Raw genomic sequence first — 16,105 nt, forward strand, 5'->3', positions numbered from 1 at the left:
CTCTGTATATATCTCTCATTATAGAGCTCTCTGTATATATCTCTCATTATAGAGCTCTCTGTATATATCTCTCATTGTAGAGCTCTCTGTATATATCTCTCATTATAGAGCTCTCTGTATATATCTCTCATTATAGAGCTCTCTGTATATATCTCTCATTATAGAGCTCTCTGTATATATCTGTCATTATAGAGCTCTCTGTATATATCTCTCATTATAGAGCTCTCTTTATATATCTCTCATTATAGAGCTCTCTGTATATATCTCTCATTATAGAGCTCTCTGTATATATCTGTCATTATAGAGCTCTCTGTATATATCTCTCATTATAGAGCTCTCTGTATATATCTCTCATTATAGAGCTCTCTGTATATATCTGTCATTATAGAGCTCTCTGTATATATCTCTCATTATAGAGCTCTCTGTATATATCTCTCATTATAGAGCTCTCTGTATATATCTCTCATTATAGAGCTCTCTGTATATATCTCTCATTATAGAGCTCTCTGTATATATCTGTCATTATAGAGCTCTCTGTATATATCTCTCATTATAGAGCTCTCTGTATATATCTGTCATTATAGAGCTCTCTGTATATATCTCTCATTATAGAGCTCTCTGTATATATCTGTCATTATAGAGCTCTCTGTATATATCTCTCATTATAGAGCTCTCTGTATATATCTCATTATAGAGCTCTCTGTATATATCTCTCATTATAGAGCTCTCTGTATATATCTGTCATTATAGAGCTCTCTGTATATATCTGTCATTATAGAGCTCTCTGTATATATCTCTCATTATAGAGCTCTCTGTATATATCTCTCAGTATAGAGCTCTCTGTATATATCTCTCATTATAGAGCTCTCTGTATATATCTCTCATTATAGAGCTCTCTGTATATATCTCTCATTATAGAGCTCTCTGTATATATCTCTCATTATAGAGCTCTCTGTATATATCTCTCATTATAGAGCTCTCTGTATATATCTCTCATTATAGAGCTCTCTGTATATATCTCTCATTATAGAGCTCTCTGTATATATCTCTCATTATAGAGCTCTCTGTATATATCTCTCATTATAGAGCTCTCTGTATATATCTCTCATTATAGAGCTCTCTGTATATATCTCTCATTATAGAGCTCTCTGTATATATCTGTCATTATAGAGCTCTCTGTATATATCTGTCATTATAGAGCTCTCTGTATATATCTGTCATTATAGAGCTCTCTGTATATATCTCATTATAGAGCTCTCTGTATATATCTCTCATTATAGAGCTCTCTGTATATATCTGTCATTATAGAGCTCTCTGTATATATCTGTCATTATAGAGCTCTCTGTATATATCTGTCATTATAGAGCTCTCTGTATATATCTCTCATTATAGAGCTCTCTGTATATATCTCTCATTATAGAGCTCTCTGTATATATCTGTCATTATAGAGCTCTCTGTATATATCTGTCATTATAGAGCTCTCTGTATATATCTGTCATTATAGAGCTCTCTGTATATATCTCATTATAGAGCTCTCTGTATATATCTCTCATTATAGAGCTCTCTGTATATATCTGTCATTATAGAGCTCTCTGTATATATCTGTCATTATAGAGCTCTCTGTATATATCTGTCATTATAGAGCTCTCTGTATATATCTGTCATTATAGAGCTCTCTGTATATATCTGTCATTATAGAGCTCTCTGTATATATCTCTCATTATAGAGCTCTCTGTATATATCTCTCATTATAGAGCTCTCTGTATATATCTCTCATTATAGAGCTCTCTGTATATATCTCTCATTATAGAGCTCTCTGTATATATCTCTCATTATAGAGCTCTCTGTATATATCTCTCATTATAGAACTCTCTGTATATATCTCTCATTATAGAGCTCTCTGTATATATCTCTCATTATAGAGCTCTCTGTATATATCTCTCATTATCGATCTTGATAATTTGTCACATGCTTCGTAAACAACAGGTGTATAATTATTTATTTATTTAGTAAAGTACTCTTCGAATGTGTAAACAGAAAACCACAACAGCAGAAAGAGTTCAAGTTCAATCAGCTTTTAAAAAACAGAACCACTCTTCCTTGACTACCATTGTCAATATAACAGCAAAGCGCCAGGCTTAGCCAAACAAAGCCCTGCCCAGATGTCAATTTCAGGGACGTCAGAAAGTTGTCAGAGGCAGACAGACGGGTGTGTTTACACATTAACCTTTTACTGCAGTGTGCTAAATCAGCATCACACAGGGTGTTTCTTGGTAGTCTTAAACAAATCTACTTTGAAACAAAAGTATGCATCTCACACACTTGGTTATGGGCTTAAAAAAAGAAGACATCTGTACCATGTCAGATATAGAGTTGAAATGTATTACATTTAGAGTTTGCATCCCAATATTACACTTTTTATACATCACAGAAGACTGAATATAACAAAACCATTTGACATAGGAGCACCAGCTTTTCGGTGGTTTCTTTTAAATGATGTTTATTAGGAAAAATATGAATAACATTCCAACCATGAGGCCTCTAGAGGGCAATTTGGTCATTTGACTGCAGAGGGGTCACTGCTGGCCATATTTCGGGCCTGATGAGGAACGGGAGGGTATTTTAGGAGACAGTACCTGGCCTGGGTTCAGCCTAGATAGTCCCTGGCCTAGCTTCAGCCAAGACAGTCCCTGGCCCAGGTTCAGCCAAGACAGTCACTGGCCCAGGTTCAGCCTAGACAGTCCCTGGCCCAGGTTCAGCCTAGACAGTCCCTGGCCCATGTTCAGCCTAGACAGTCCCTGGCCCAGATTCAGCCAAGACAGTCACTGGCCCGGGTTCAGCCAAGACAGTCCCTGGCCCAGGTTCAGCCAAGACAGTCTCTGGCCCGGGTTCAGCCAAGACAGTCCCTGGCCCAGGTTCAGCCTAGACAGTCCCTGGCCCATGTTCAGCCTAGACAGTCCCTGGCCCAGATTCAGCCAAGACAGTCACTGGCCCGGGTTCAGCCAAGACAGTCCCTGGCCCAGGTTCAGCCAAGACAGTCTCTGGCCCGGGTTCAGCCAAGACAGTCCCTGGCCCAGGTTCAGCCTAGACACTCCCTGGCCCAGGTTCAGCCTAGTCAGTCCATGGGAGTCAGTCCCTGGCCTAGGTTCAGCCAAGACAGTCCCTGGCCCAGGTTCATCCTAGTCAGTCCATGGGAGTCAGTCCCTGGCCTGGGTTCAGCCTAGATAGTCCCTGGCCTGGGTTCACTCTAGTCAGCACCACGGCTTGGCATCCTGTCTCTTTCAAGGCAGCCAAGACCCAGCTTTAAGAAAGAAACATGGCCGCCCCCCAGACAAAGCCAGACAGCTTGCTATCATAGATATAGAACCTAGAGGGTGCACCTCCAATCTTTCCATTAATCCATAGAGGTAGAAAGAGGGCATACTGCCGATCACCGATTGCCATTGATCGCTTCTGTGACAACAAGGCCAGAACCACTGAGGGCTATCTCCATTTTAAAGTAGTGAAATATGTATATGTTCTTTGTGTATTTCTATGAGTTGATTGGCAGTTGGTTAACAACAGTGATAGAGATGGATAGATAGTGAAGAGACCAACCCACCCAAACACTAGACCCACCCGGCCATCCAAACACTAGACCCACCCACCCATCCAAACACTAGACCCAGCCGCCCAAACAAACACTAGACCCAACCGCCCAAACAAACACTAGACCCAGCCGCCCAAACAAATACTAGACCCAGCCGCCCAAACACTAGACCCAGCCACCCAAACAAACACTAGACCCAGCCGCCCAAACACTAGACCCAGCCGCCCAAATAAACACTAGACCCAGCCGCCCAAACACTAGACCCAGCCGCCCAAACAAACACTAGACCCAGCCGCCCAAACACTAGACCCAGCCGCCCAAACAAACACTAGACCCAGCCGCCCAAACAAACACTAGACCCAGCCGCCCAAACAAACACTAGACCCAGCCGCCCAAACAAACACTAGACCCAGCCACCCAAACAAACACTAGACCCAGCCACCCAAACAAACACTAGACACAGCGGCCCAAACAAACACTAGACCCAGCCGCCCAAACAAACACTAGACCCAGCCGTCCATCCAAACACTAGCCCAACCGTCCATCCAAACACTAGACCCAACCGCCCAAACACTAGACCCACCCACTCCACCCACCCATCCAAACACTAGACCCAGCCGCCCAAACACTAGACCCAGCCGCCCAAACAAACACTAGACCCAGCCGCCCAAACACTAGACCCACCCACCCATCCAAACACTAGACCCACCCACCCATCCAAACACTAGATCCACCCACCCAAACACTAGACTCACCCACCCATCCAAACACTAGACCCAGCTGCCCAAACAAACACTAGACCCAGCCGCTCAAACACTAGACCCAGCTGTGCAAACAAACACTAGACCCAGCCGCCCAAACAAACACTAGACCCAGCCGCCCAAACATTAGACCCAGCCACTAAAACACTAGACACACACACCCAAACACTAGACCAACCCAAACACTAGACCCACACACCCAAACATTAGACCGACACACCAAAAAACTAGACCCACCCACCCAAACACTAGACCCACCCGAACACTTTCAGAAGAGGAAGTATAAGGCCATGTCCTGGAAAAACAACAGATATCTGTCTTCATCCGTGACTTCATAGCGCAATCACAGCCAGGGCTCTGTAATCTGCTTACACTCTGTTGGAACTGGCCTGGGCTTGCAAATGAATTGCTCTCTGACCTCCAGGGGACCCCATTGATTTTGTAGTCACTCTCACTCAGATATCATATTTTACATAAGTAATGGAAAAATGTGTAGAATTGCTGGAAATTAACTGTAAAACTGCCAAAAGATGATCCATGACCCATGGTAAAATGTGTAGAATTGCAGGGAATTAACATTGTGTGGTCATCTAGGTGTTCATTGTGTGGTCGTCTAGGTGTTCATTGTGTGGTCGTCTAGGTGTTAATTGTGTGGTCGTCTAGGTGTTCATTGTGTGGTCGTCTAGGTGTTCATTGTGTGGTCGTCTAGGTGTTCATTGTGTGGTCGTCTAGGTGTTCATTGTGTGGTCGTCTAGGTGTTCATTGTGTGTTCGTCTAGGTGTTCATTGTGTGGTTGTCTAGGTGTTCATTGTGTAGTCATCTAGGTGTTCATTGTGTGGTCGTCTAGGTGTTCATTGTGTGGTCGTCTAGGTGTTCATTGTGTGGTCGTCTAGGTGTTCATTGTGTGGTAGTCTAGGTGTTCATTGTGTGGTCGTCTAGGTGTTCATTGTGTGGTCGTCTAGGTGTTAATTGTGTGGTCGTCTAGGTGTTCATTGTGTGGTCGTCTAGGTGTTCATTGTGTGGTCGTCTAGGTGTTCATTGTGTGGTCGTCTAGGTGTTCATTGTGTGGTCGTCTAGGTGTTCATTGTGTGGTCATCTAGGTGTTCAATGTGTGGTCATCTAGGTGTTCATTGTGTGGTCGTCTAGGTGTTCATTGTGTGGTCATCTAGGTGTTCATTGTTTATGCAGTGTTTTAGTGTTTCCTGTGTTTCTTTTTACGTCTTCATTCGCCAGAGGAAGAGAAAACAAAAGGTGCCCCTTTCTCTAACTGGTGTTTCTATTTGTGATCGGGTCCCTTTAGTTTTCCTTTATTCCTACGTGTTAGATTGTAGTCCAGTAGTACTATCAAGTAACGACCGCAAATGAATGTCGTAGCGTGTAGACGCTGAACCGTTCCTTCATCTGTGCATTTTAGTTACTTATTCATCCCATTTTTTCCATGTATTTCTATGTTCCATTTCTTGAGTTTTATGCCTTCTATTTTATTCATTGGAAAGTAGACAGTTGAAGTCATCAGTAGGGTAACTTCTACCTCAATTGGATCCATGTTCCAGTCGATTTACTCAGTCTTTCCTTCATAAGAGATAGTTTAAACTTAAGGGTTGATACAGTGTATTCAAACTGTTTCCCTTTTCAACATGTTGTTACGTTACAGCCTTATTCTAAAATTGATTAAATAAATACAAATTCTCATCAATCTACACACAATACCCATAATGACAAAGCAAAAATAGGTTTTTAGATATTTTTGCCAATGTTTATTAAAAAAAACGGATACCTTATTTACATAAGTATTCAGACCCTTTGCTATGAGACTCCAAATTGTTTCCATTGATCATCCTTGAGGTGTATCTACAACTTGATTGGAGTCCACCTGTGGTAAATTCAATTGATTGGACATGGTTTGGAAAGACACACACCTGTCTATATAAGGTCCCACACTGCATGTCAGAGCAAAAACCAAACCTTGAGGTCAAAGGAATTGTCCGTAGAGCTCAGAGACAGGATTGTGTCGAGGCACAGATCTGAGGAAGGGTACAAAAAAATGTCTGCTGTATTGAAGGTCCCCAAGAACACAGTGGCCTCCATCATTCTTAAATGGAACAAGTTAAACGGTAGAACCACCAAGACTCTTCCTAGATCTGGCCGCCCGGCCAAAATGAGCAATCAGGGGAGAAGGGCCTTGGTCAGGGAGGTGACCAAGAACCTAATGGTAACTCAGCTCCAGAGTTCCTCTGTGGAGATGGGAGAACCTTCCATTAGGACAAACATCTCTGCAGAACTCCACCAGTCAGACCTTTATGGTAGAGTGGCTTCGGGACAAGTCTCTGAATATCCTTGAGGGGCCCAGCTGGAGCCTGGACTTGAACCAGATGGAACATCTCCGAGACCTGAAAATAGCTGTGCAGCGACACTCCTTATCCAACCTGACAGAGCTTGAGAGGATCTGCGGAGAATTATGGAAGAAAATCCATAAACACAGGTGTGCCAAACTTGTAGCGTCAAACCCAGGCAGACTCGAGGCTGTAATCACTGGCAAAGTTGCTTCAACAAAGTACTGAGTCTGAATACTTATGTAAATGTGATGTTTCTTATTTTTTAAAATTTGCTACAATTTCTAAAAAACAGTTTTTGCTTTGTCATTATGGGGTGTTGTGGGGTATTCAAATCAAATCAAATCAAATCAAATTTATTTATATAGCCCTTCGTACATCAGCTGATATCTCAAAGTGCTGTACAGAAACCCAGCCTAAAACCCCAAACAGCAAGCAATGCAGGTGTAGAAGCACGGTGGCTAGGAAAAACTCCCTAGAAAGGCCAAAACCTAGGAAGAAACCTAGAGAGGAACCAGGCTATGTGGGGTGGCCAGTCCTCTTCTGGCTGTGCCGGGTGGAGATTATAACAGAACATGGCCAAGATGTTCAAATGTTCATAAATGACCAGCATGGTCGGATAATAATAAGGCAGAACAGTTGAAACTGGAGCAGCAGCACAGTCAGGTGGACTGGGGACAGCAAGGAGTCATCATGTCAGGTATTCCTGGGGCATGGTCCTAGGGCTCAGGTCCTCCGAGAGAGAGAAAGAGAGAATTAGAGAACGCACACTTAAATTCACACAGGACACCAAATAGGACAGGAGAAGTACTCCAGATATAACAAACTGACCCTAGCCCCCCGACACATAAACTACTGCAGCATAAATACTGGAGGCTGAGACAGGAGGGGTCAGGAGACACTGTGGGGTGTTGTGGGGTATTGTGTGTAGATTGAGGGGGAAAAACTATTGAATCCATTTTAGAATAAGGCTGTAGTGTAACAAAATTTAGAAAGTCAAGGGGTCTGAATACTTTCCAAATGCACCGTACCAGGACAGTAGAAATCCATTATGTAGAATATAGTGGCTTAGATCAAATGTTCTTGTATTGTACTGAGCAATGAGAAATTAAGAAAATGGCTGCTTTGTGTTGTGTCGTTCCACTATTTCTTCCTCTGGGGAACTGAGTTGACAGCACAGAGACATGAAAGGCAGAGCAGGTAGTCTGTCTGCTATGACAGGATGCTGTTACTGTATGGATACAAACAATGGTTGCTAATGTGTTATCTTTTCATCTCTCTCTCTTTTGCTCCATCCTCTCTCTCGCTCTCTCTCCCTCTCACTCCTTCTCCAACAGGACATCGATTGGGTGCAGACAGAGAAGCATGTGTTTGAGCAGGCGTCTACCAATCCGTTTTTAGTGGGCCTTCACTCCTGCTTTCAGACAGAGAGCCGGTAAGAGGCAGACAGAGGCTATGTCCCAAATGGTACCCTGTTCCCTATTTAGTGCACTAGTTTAGACCAGAACCCTATGGGCCTTGGGTCAAAAGTAGTGCACTACTTTTAGGAAATGGGGTGTCAATTGGGACGAAAAAAAGAGACTCTATAGATTCCAACATGTTGCTTTTTACATGAAGAATGTGTTCTAAACAGAGGTGGAAAAAGTACTCAATAGTCATACTGTAGTAAAAGTAAAGATACTTGAGTCGTTTTCTAGTAAGGTAAAAGTGAAAGTCACCCAGTAAAATACTACTTGAGTAAAAGTCTAAAAGTATTTGGTTTAAAATATACTTAAGTATCAAAATTTAATGGAATTGCTAAAATGTACTTAAGTATAAAAAAATATAAATCATTTCAACTTCCTTCTTTTAAGCAAACCAGAGAGCACAATTTACATTTTTATTGACAGATAGTCAGGTGCACACTCCAACACTCAGACATAATTTACAAACAAAGCATGTGTGTTTAGTGAATCCTCCAGGTCAGAGGCAGGTAGGGATGACCAAGGATGTTCTCTTGATAAGTGCTGGAATTGGACCATTTTCCTGTCCTGCTAAGCATTCGAAAATGTAACCAGTACTTTTAGGTGTCAGGGAAAATGTATGGAGTAAAAAGTAACTTATTTTCTTTAGGAATGTAGTGAAGTAAAAGTAAAAGATGCCAAAAATATAAATAGTAAAGGAAAGTACATATTTCCCCCAAAACAACTTAAGTAGTACTTTAAAGTATTTTTTACTTAAGTACTTTACACCACTGGTTCTGAATGACATGATGTGGTTAAATAAAAGGTACCGTTTCTCTGTAGCTGTCCCACTGGTTCAGAATGACATGCTGTGTGATGTGGTTTCTGTAGCTGTCCCACTGGTTCTAAATTACATGATGTGGTTAAATAAAAGGTACCGTTTCTCTGTAGCTGTCCCACTGGTTCTGAATGACATGCTGTGTGATGTGGTTTCTGTAGCTGTCCCACTGGTTCTGAATGACATGATGTGGTTAAATAAAAGGTACCGTTTCTCTGTAGCTGTCCCACTGGTTCAGAATGACATGATGTGGCTAAATAAAAGGTACCGTTTCTCTGTAGCTGTCCCACTGGTTCTGAATGACATGCTGTGGTTAAATAAAAGGTACCGTTTCTCTGTAGCTGTCCCACTGGTTCTGAATGACATGCTGTGGTTAAATAAAAGGTACCGTTTCTCTGTAGCTGTCCCACTGGTTCTGAATGACATGCTGTGGTTAAATAAAAGGTACCGTTTCTCTGTAGCTGTCCCACTGGTTCTGAATGACATGATGTGGTTAAATAAAAGGTACCGTTTCTCTGTAGCTGTCCCACTGGTTCTGAATGACATGCTGTGTGATGTGGTTTCTGTAGCTGTCCCACTGGTTCTGAATGACATGCTGTGGTTAAATAAAAGATACCGTTTCTCTGTAGCTGTCCCACTGGTTCTGAATGACATGATGTGGTTAAATAAAAGGTACCGTTTCTCTGTAGCTGTCCCACTGGTTCTGAATGACATGATGTGGTTAAATAAAAGGTACCGTTTCTCTGTAGCTGTCCCACTGGTTCTGAATGACATGCTGTGTGATGTGGTTTCTGTAGCTGTCCCACTGGTTCTGAATGACATGCTGTGGTTAAATAAAAGGTACCGTTTCTCTGTAGCTGTCCCACTGGTTCTGAATGACATGATGTGGTTAAATAAAAGGTACCGTTTCTCTGTAGCTGTCCCACTGGTTCTGAATGACATGATGTGTGATGTGGTTTCTGTAGCTGTCCCACAGGTCTTGGAACTAGGCAACTTAACCGTTCACCATTAGACCTCTGTTCATTTTCAGTGTGAAGTAAGAAACTACAGAGCTGTGGCTTCTGGGAATAGTGATGCATTCAATAACAGACTTCTCATTGTAACTTAAGAAATGTACAGTTGTAGTCAATTACTGGTAGGCCATGAGAGAGTTTATCGTCAGACCATTAACCATGACCTGTAAAACCAAACAGAATGTTAAGAGGCATTGGGGAAGGTCATTTTCACCCAGGCTTTTTTTACTGGGGGTTTTTAGAGCAAAAAATTACTTTTGTGTAAAAAAAAAAAAAATCACCAATTTCACGAAGACATTGATTGTTACAAAGAACTTAAGCTAAGATAAATTATAATTGAATTCGCATCCATGCAGCCTCCCCTTGTACAATGACAATACTTGACTATTGTTTGGGAAAATGGCAATCTTGGTACAAGGACCACTTAGGATACATTCAACCTTCAGATACTCTCCCAAGACTGTTTCCCAATATCTACTCCTTCCCTGTTCTTCCGATTCTAGGTTATTTCTCGTGATCGAGTACGTCAACGGAGGGGATCTGATGTTTCATATGCAACGGCAACGGAAACTACCAGAAGAACATGCGAGGTAAACAGACATTCTACACAAGTACCTCCGGTACTTCAACAGCATACGGATAGAACCCGTCAATCAACCATTAAACATGGCTCTCTGCCGTTTCCCCTGCAAACGTATCCATTTGTTTTGAGGAGGACGAGGCCCTATTAGAATCCCAACATGAAAGGCACATCGGTGAAGTGGATGAAGTTGGCGGTATCGTCGTATATTCAAGTCCCAATCTCTGTCCGTAGCCACCGTCCTCTCTCTCCCGTCCTCTCTCTCCATCGCTGTCTCTCCCGTCCCCTCTCTCCCTCACTGTCTCTTCGTCCTCTCTCTCTCCATCGCTGTCTCTCCCGTCCTCTCTCCCTCCCTCACTGTCTCTTCGTCCTCTCTCTCTCCATCGCTGTCTCTCCCGTCCTCTCTCTCCATCGCTGTCTCTCCCGTCCTCTCTTTCCCTCACTGTCTCTCCCGTCCTCTCTCTCTCCAACGCTGTGTCTCCCGTCCTCTCTCTCCATCGCTGTCTCTCCCGTCCTCTCTCTCCCATCCTCTCTCTCCCTCACTGTCTCTCCTGTACTCTCTCTCTCCAAAGCTGTCTCTCCCGTCCTCTCTCTCCCTCACTGTCTCTCCCGTCCTCTCTCTCCATTGCTGTCTCTCCCATCCTCTCTCTCTCTCCAACGCTGTCTCTCCCGTCCTTTCTCTCCCTCACTCTCTCTCCCTATCTCTCTCCATCGCTGTCTCTCCCGTCCTCTCTCTCCCGTCCTCTCTCTCCCTCACTGTCTCTCCCGTCCTCTCTCTCTCCCTCACTGTCTCTCCCGTCCTCTCTCTCTCCATCGCTGTCACTCCCGTCCTCTCTCTCTCCATCACTGTCTCTCCCGTCTCTCTCCCTCTCTGTCTCTCCCTTCCTTTCTCTCCCTCGCTGTCTCTCCCGTCCTCTCTCTCCCTCGCTGTCTCTCCCGTCCTCTCTCTCCATCGCTGTCACTCCCGTCCTCTCTCTCTCCATCACTGTCTCTCCCGTCTCTCTCCCTCTCTGTCTCTCCCTTCCTTTCTCTCCCTCGCTGTCTCTCCCGTCCTCTCTCTCCCTCGCTGTCTCTCCCGTCCTCTCTCTCCATCGCTGTCTCTCCCGTCCTCTCTCTCCATTGCTGTCTCTCCCATCCTCTCTCTCTCCAACGCTGTCTCTCCCGTCCTCTCTCTCCCTCACTCTCTCTCCCGATCTCTCTCCAACGCTGTCTCTCCCATCCTCTTTCTCCCTCACTGTCTCTCCCGTCCTCTCTCTCTCCATCGCTGTCTCTCCCGTCCTCCCTCACTGTCTCTCCCGTCCTCCCTCACTGTCTCTCCCGTCCTCTCTCTCCCTCGCTGTCTCTCCCGTCCTCTCTCTCCCTCGCTGTCTCTCCCGTCCCCTCTCTCCCTCGCTGTCTCTCCCGTCCTCTCTCTCCCTCGCTGTCTCTCCCGTCCTCTCTCTCCCTCGCTGTCTCTACCGTCCTCTCTCTCCCTCGTTGTCTCTCCCGTCCTCTCTCTCCCTCACTGTCTCTCCCGTTCTCTCTCTCCCTCACTGTCTCTCCCATCTTCTCTTTCCCTCACTGTCTCTACCATCTTCTCTCTCCCTCGCTGTCTCTCCCGTCCTCTCTCTCCCTCGCTGTCTCTCCCGTCATCTCTCTCCATCGCTGTCTCTCTTGTCCTCTCTCTCCCTCCCTGTCTCTCCCGTCCTCTCTCTCCCTCACTGTCTCTCCCGTCCTCCCTCTCCCTCACTGTCTCTCCCGTCCTCTCTCTCCCTCACTGTCTCTCCCGTCCTCTCTCTCCCTTGCTGTCTCTCCCGTCCTCTCTCTCCCTCGTTGTCTCTCCCGTCCTCTCTCTCCCTCGCTATCTCTCCCGTACTCCCTCGCTGTCTCTCCCGTCCTCTCTCCCTCGCTGTCTTTCCCGTCCTCCCTCACTGTCTCTCCCGTCCTCCCTCACTGTCTCTCCCGTCCTCTCTCTCCCTCACTGTCTCTCCCGTCCTCGCTGTCTCTCCCGTCCTCTCTCTCCCTCGTTGTCTCTCCCGTCCTCTTTCTCCCTCGCTATCTCTCCCGTTCTCTCTCCCAAGCTGTCTCTCCCGTCCTCCCTCACTGTCTCTCCCGTCCTCCCTCACTGTCTCTCCCGTCCTCTCTCTCCCTTGCTGTCTCTCCCGTCCTCTCTCTCCCTCGCTGTCTCTCCCGTCCCCTCTCTCCCTCGCTGTCTCTCCCGTCCTCTCTCTCCCTCGCTGTCTCTCCCGTCCTCTCTCTCCCTCGCTGTCTCTACCGTCCTCTCTCTCCCTCGGTGTCTCTCCCGTCCTCTCTCTCCCTCACTGTCTCTCCCGTTCTCTCTCTCCCTCACTGTCTCTCCCATCTTCTCTTTCCCTCACTGTCTCTACCATCTTCTCTCTCCCTCGCTGTCTCTTCCGTCCTCTCTCTCCCTCGCTGTCTCTCCCGTCCTCTCTCTCCATCGCTGTCTCTCTTGTCCTCTCTCTCCCTCCCTGTCTCTCCCGTCCTCTCTCTCCCTCACTGTCTCTCCCGTCCTCCCTCTCCCTCACTGTCTCTCCCGTCCTCTCTCTCCCTCACTGTCTCTCCCGTCCTCTCTCTCCCTTGCTGTCTCTCCCGTCCTCTCTCTCCCTCGTTGTCTCTCTCGTCCTCTCTCTCCCTCGCTATCTCTCCCGTCCTCCCTCGCTGTCTCTCCCGTCCTCTCTCCCTCGCTGTCTCTCCCGTCCTCCCTCACTGTCTCTCCCGTCCTCCCTCACTGTCTCTCCCGTCCTCTCTCTCCCTCACTGTCTCTCCCGTCCTCGCTGTCTCTCCCGTCCTCTCTCTCCCTCGTTGTCTCTCCCGTCCTCTCTCTCCCTCGCTGTCTCTCCCGTCCTCCCTCACTGTCTCTCCCGTCCTCTCTCTCCCTCACTGTCTCTCCCGTCCTCTCTCTCCCTCACTGTCTCTCGTGTCCTCTCTCTCCCTCGCTGTCTCTCGTGTCCACTCTCTCCCTCACTGTCTCTCGTGTCCTCTCTCTCCCTTGCCGTCTCTCCCGTCCTCTCTCCCTCGCTGTCTCTCCCGTCCTTTCTCTCCCTCGCTGTCTCTCCCCTACTCCTCTATTGCACAAAGTGAGGGACAATGAGAGGCCGAGCCACTTCTAGAAAATAGCCTCGTTGAAGCTGTACGATGACACACGGGCAGGCAGCCCTCATAATTGGGCGTGTTTGCTTCGTACAGAGAGTGCTGTTCAAGGAGAGTGACAAACTGGCCTGGAACAGAAACAGCCTGTGATTGGTAGATTGTTACTATTTTGAGGTGGCTGGTGCAAAACCACTTTGATTGACTTTACTATCTCTCTCTCCTGTGCTGTTGTTATTTTTCTTCCGGAGAAAGCTTCACGTTTGACAGTCTGTAAGTGTTTCCGTGGAAGGGCAAGTCGAACCCAAATTCTCCTGACGTGCTCTTTTGAAGAAAAAAAAAATCATCATTACATCGGCAAAACATAATTAGCGCTCATAATTCATTGTGCCTGTCTACGTAGTTTCTCTGAGTGTGCTGGTGATATACTTGGATCAAAGGCAGGATGATTTAGAGAGGCAAGGGCCCCCACTGGCACTCCATCTGTATGCAGTGGGCCCCGGCCCCGTCCATGCACACGCCATGGTTATCACCGATAATGATGGTACATATTCATGAGGCGTGCTCTGAGAGGTCTCTGGGTTGGTTCCCCTGAGGGGGACAGTGGGGGTGGTGAGGTTGGTGGTTGTAGAGCTGACAGGATGAAGTGCACAACACCGCTCAGTGAGGCACTGCTCTCTCTCTCTCTCTCTCTGTGTCTCTGTGCCCTGTTCCTCTCTCTCTGTGTGTCTCTGTGCCCTGTTCCTCTCTCTCTCTGTGTCTCTGTGCACTGTCTCTCGGTCTTTGTGCCCTGTCTCTCGGTCTTTGTGCCCTGTCTCTCTCTCTCTCTGTGCCCTCTCCCTCTCTCTCTCTTTCTCTCTCTCTCTGTGCCCTGTATCTCTCTCTCTCTCTCTCTCTCGGTGACCTGTCTCTCTCTCCCTCTTCCTTTCTCTCTCTCTCTGTGCCCTCTCTCTCTCTGTGTGTGTACGCCCTGTCTCTGTCTCTCCCTCTCTCTCTGTGTGTGCCCTGTCTCTCCCTCTCTCTCTCCGTGCCCTGTCTCTCCCTCTCTCTCTCCGTGCCCTGTCTCTCCCTCTCTCTCTCCATGCCCTGTCTCTCCCACTCTCTCTCTGTGCCCTGTCTCTCTCTCTTTGTCTCTGTGCCCTCTCGCTCTCTTGTCTCTCTCTCTTTGTCTCTGTGCCCTCTCTCTCTTTGTCTCTGTGCTCTCTCTCTAACTCTCTTTCACTCGCTCTCTTTCTCTCGCTCTCTTTCTCTCGCTCTCTCTGTGCACTTTTTCTCCCGCTCTCTCAGTGCACTCTTTCTCTCTCTCCCCCCCTATCTCTCAGTACACTCTTTACCCCGCTCTCTCTCACTCACCCCAATCCACAAAAGTGGAGACAAATTTGACCTGTAGAATTACCATGGAATGTGTTTCAGCAGCAATCTCAGAAATCTTCTGCAGTATAATCAACAACAGACTCATTTTCTCAGTGAATGAGAGTGAGTAAATGTCAAATTGGCTTCTTACCAAAATACTGTTCGACAGACCACGTATACACCCTGCACACATTTATTGACATACAAACAAAACAAAAGATAAGTCTTCTCATGCTTTGTTGATTTAAAAAAAGCTTTTGAATCAATTTGGCACCAGGGTCTGCTATACAAATTGATGGGGGGAAGCATATGACATAATATCAATGTACACAAACAACAAGTGCGCAATTAAAATAGGCAATAAACACACAGATTTCTTTCCTCAGGGCTGTGGGGTGAGACAGGGATGCAGCTTGAGCCCCACCGTCTTCAACATATACAATATCAATGAATTGGCGAGGAAACTAGAACACTCTGCGGCACCCGGCCTCACCATACTGGACTCGCATAGAATCCCCTCAGCCAACTTGTTCTGGGGCTCTGTTCACAAACAGAACCCACAGAGCCCCAGAACAGAAACACATTTAGACCCATCCAAATTAAGAGAAGCAAAAAGATAACTAATTGACACACTGGAAAGAATCAACCAAAAAACAGAGCACATTGGAATGCTATTTGGCCCTAAACAGAGAGTACACAGTGTCAGAATACCTGACCACTGTGACTAACCCTAAATTAAGAAAATCCTTGACTGTTGTAACGGTTTTGACTTGAGGTTATTGTTTGTAGGGGTGCCAGGTAGGTGGTACCTACCAGAGAAAATATTGATTTCTAGTTTTGGTTTGGGAGGAAATGAGTCCCATCTGGTCCCTCAAGTCTACACCAATACAAAGGACTCATGTAAAAGTCAGGATGGACATACACTTTTCATAAACCCTTAAAATATTGGAAATAACTTCAAAACTACTGTGTTCTTTTGCGTGGGTTGTATTACCAACTTAAATGATCACACACACATAACAATATAACAAATAATGAGCTTGGGTTCATCCAGAAATGTCCTGTTCCTCGGGCCTAAAAGAGTCCAGCCTGGTAAAGGAGTTCAGGGA

General features: G+C 46.0%; 1 protein-coding gene across 1 annotated transcript in view; it reads left to right on the forward strand.

The window, feature by feature from the left end:
• Positions 1 to 16,105, forward strand: part of LOC139417389 (protein kinase C zeta type-like) — a 133,781-nt gene that overhangs the window by 72,750 nt on the left and 44,926 nt on the right. Inside the window, exons 7-8 of the mRNA XM_071166660.1 lie at positions 8,021 to 8,118; positions 10,480 to 10,566. Of these exons, the coding sequence (XP_071022761.1) occupies positions 8,021 to 8,118; positions 10,480 to 10,566 (185 nt within the window). The remainder of the gene's footprint in view (positions 1 to 8,020; positions 8,119 to 10,479; positions 10,567 to 16,105) is intronic.

The sequence above is a fragment of the Oncorhynchus clarkii genome, chromosome 9 (assembly GCF_045791955.1).
Source record: "Oncorhynchus clarkii lewisi isolate Uvic-CL-2024 chromosome 9, UVic_Ocla_1.0, whole genome shotgun sequence".
NCBI lineage: Eukaryota > Metazoa > Chordata > Actinopteri > Salmoniformes > Salmonidae > Oncorhynchus > Oncorhynchus clarkii.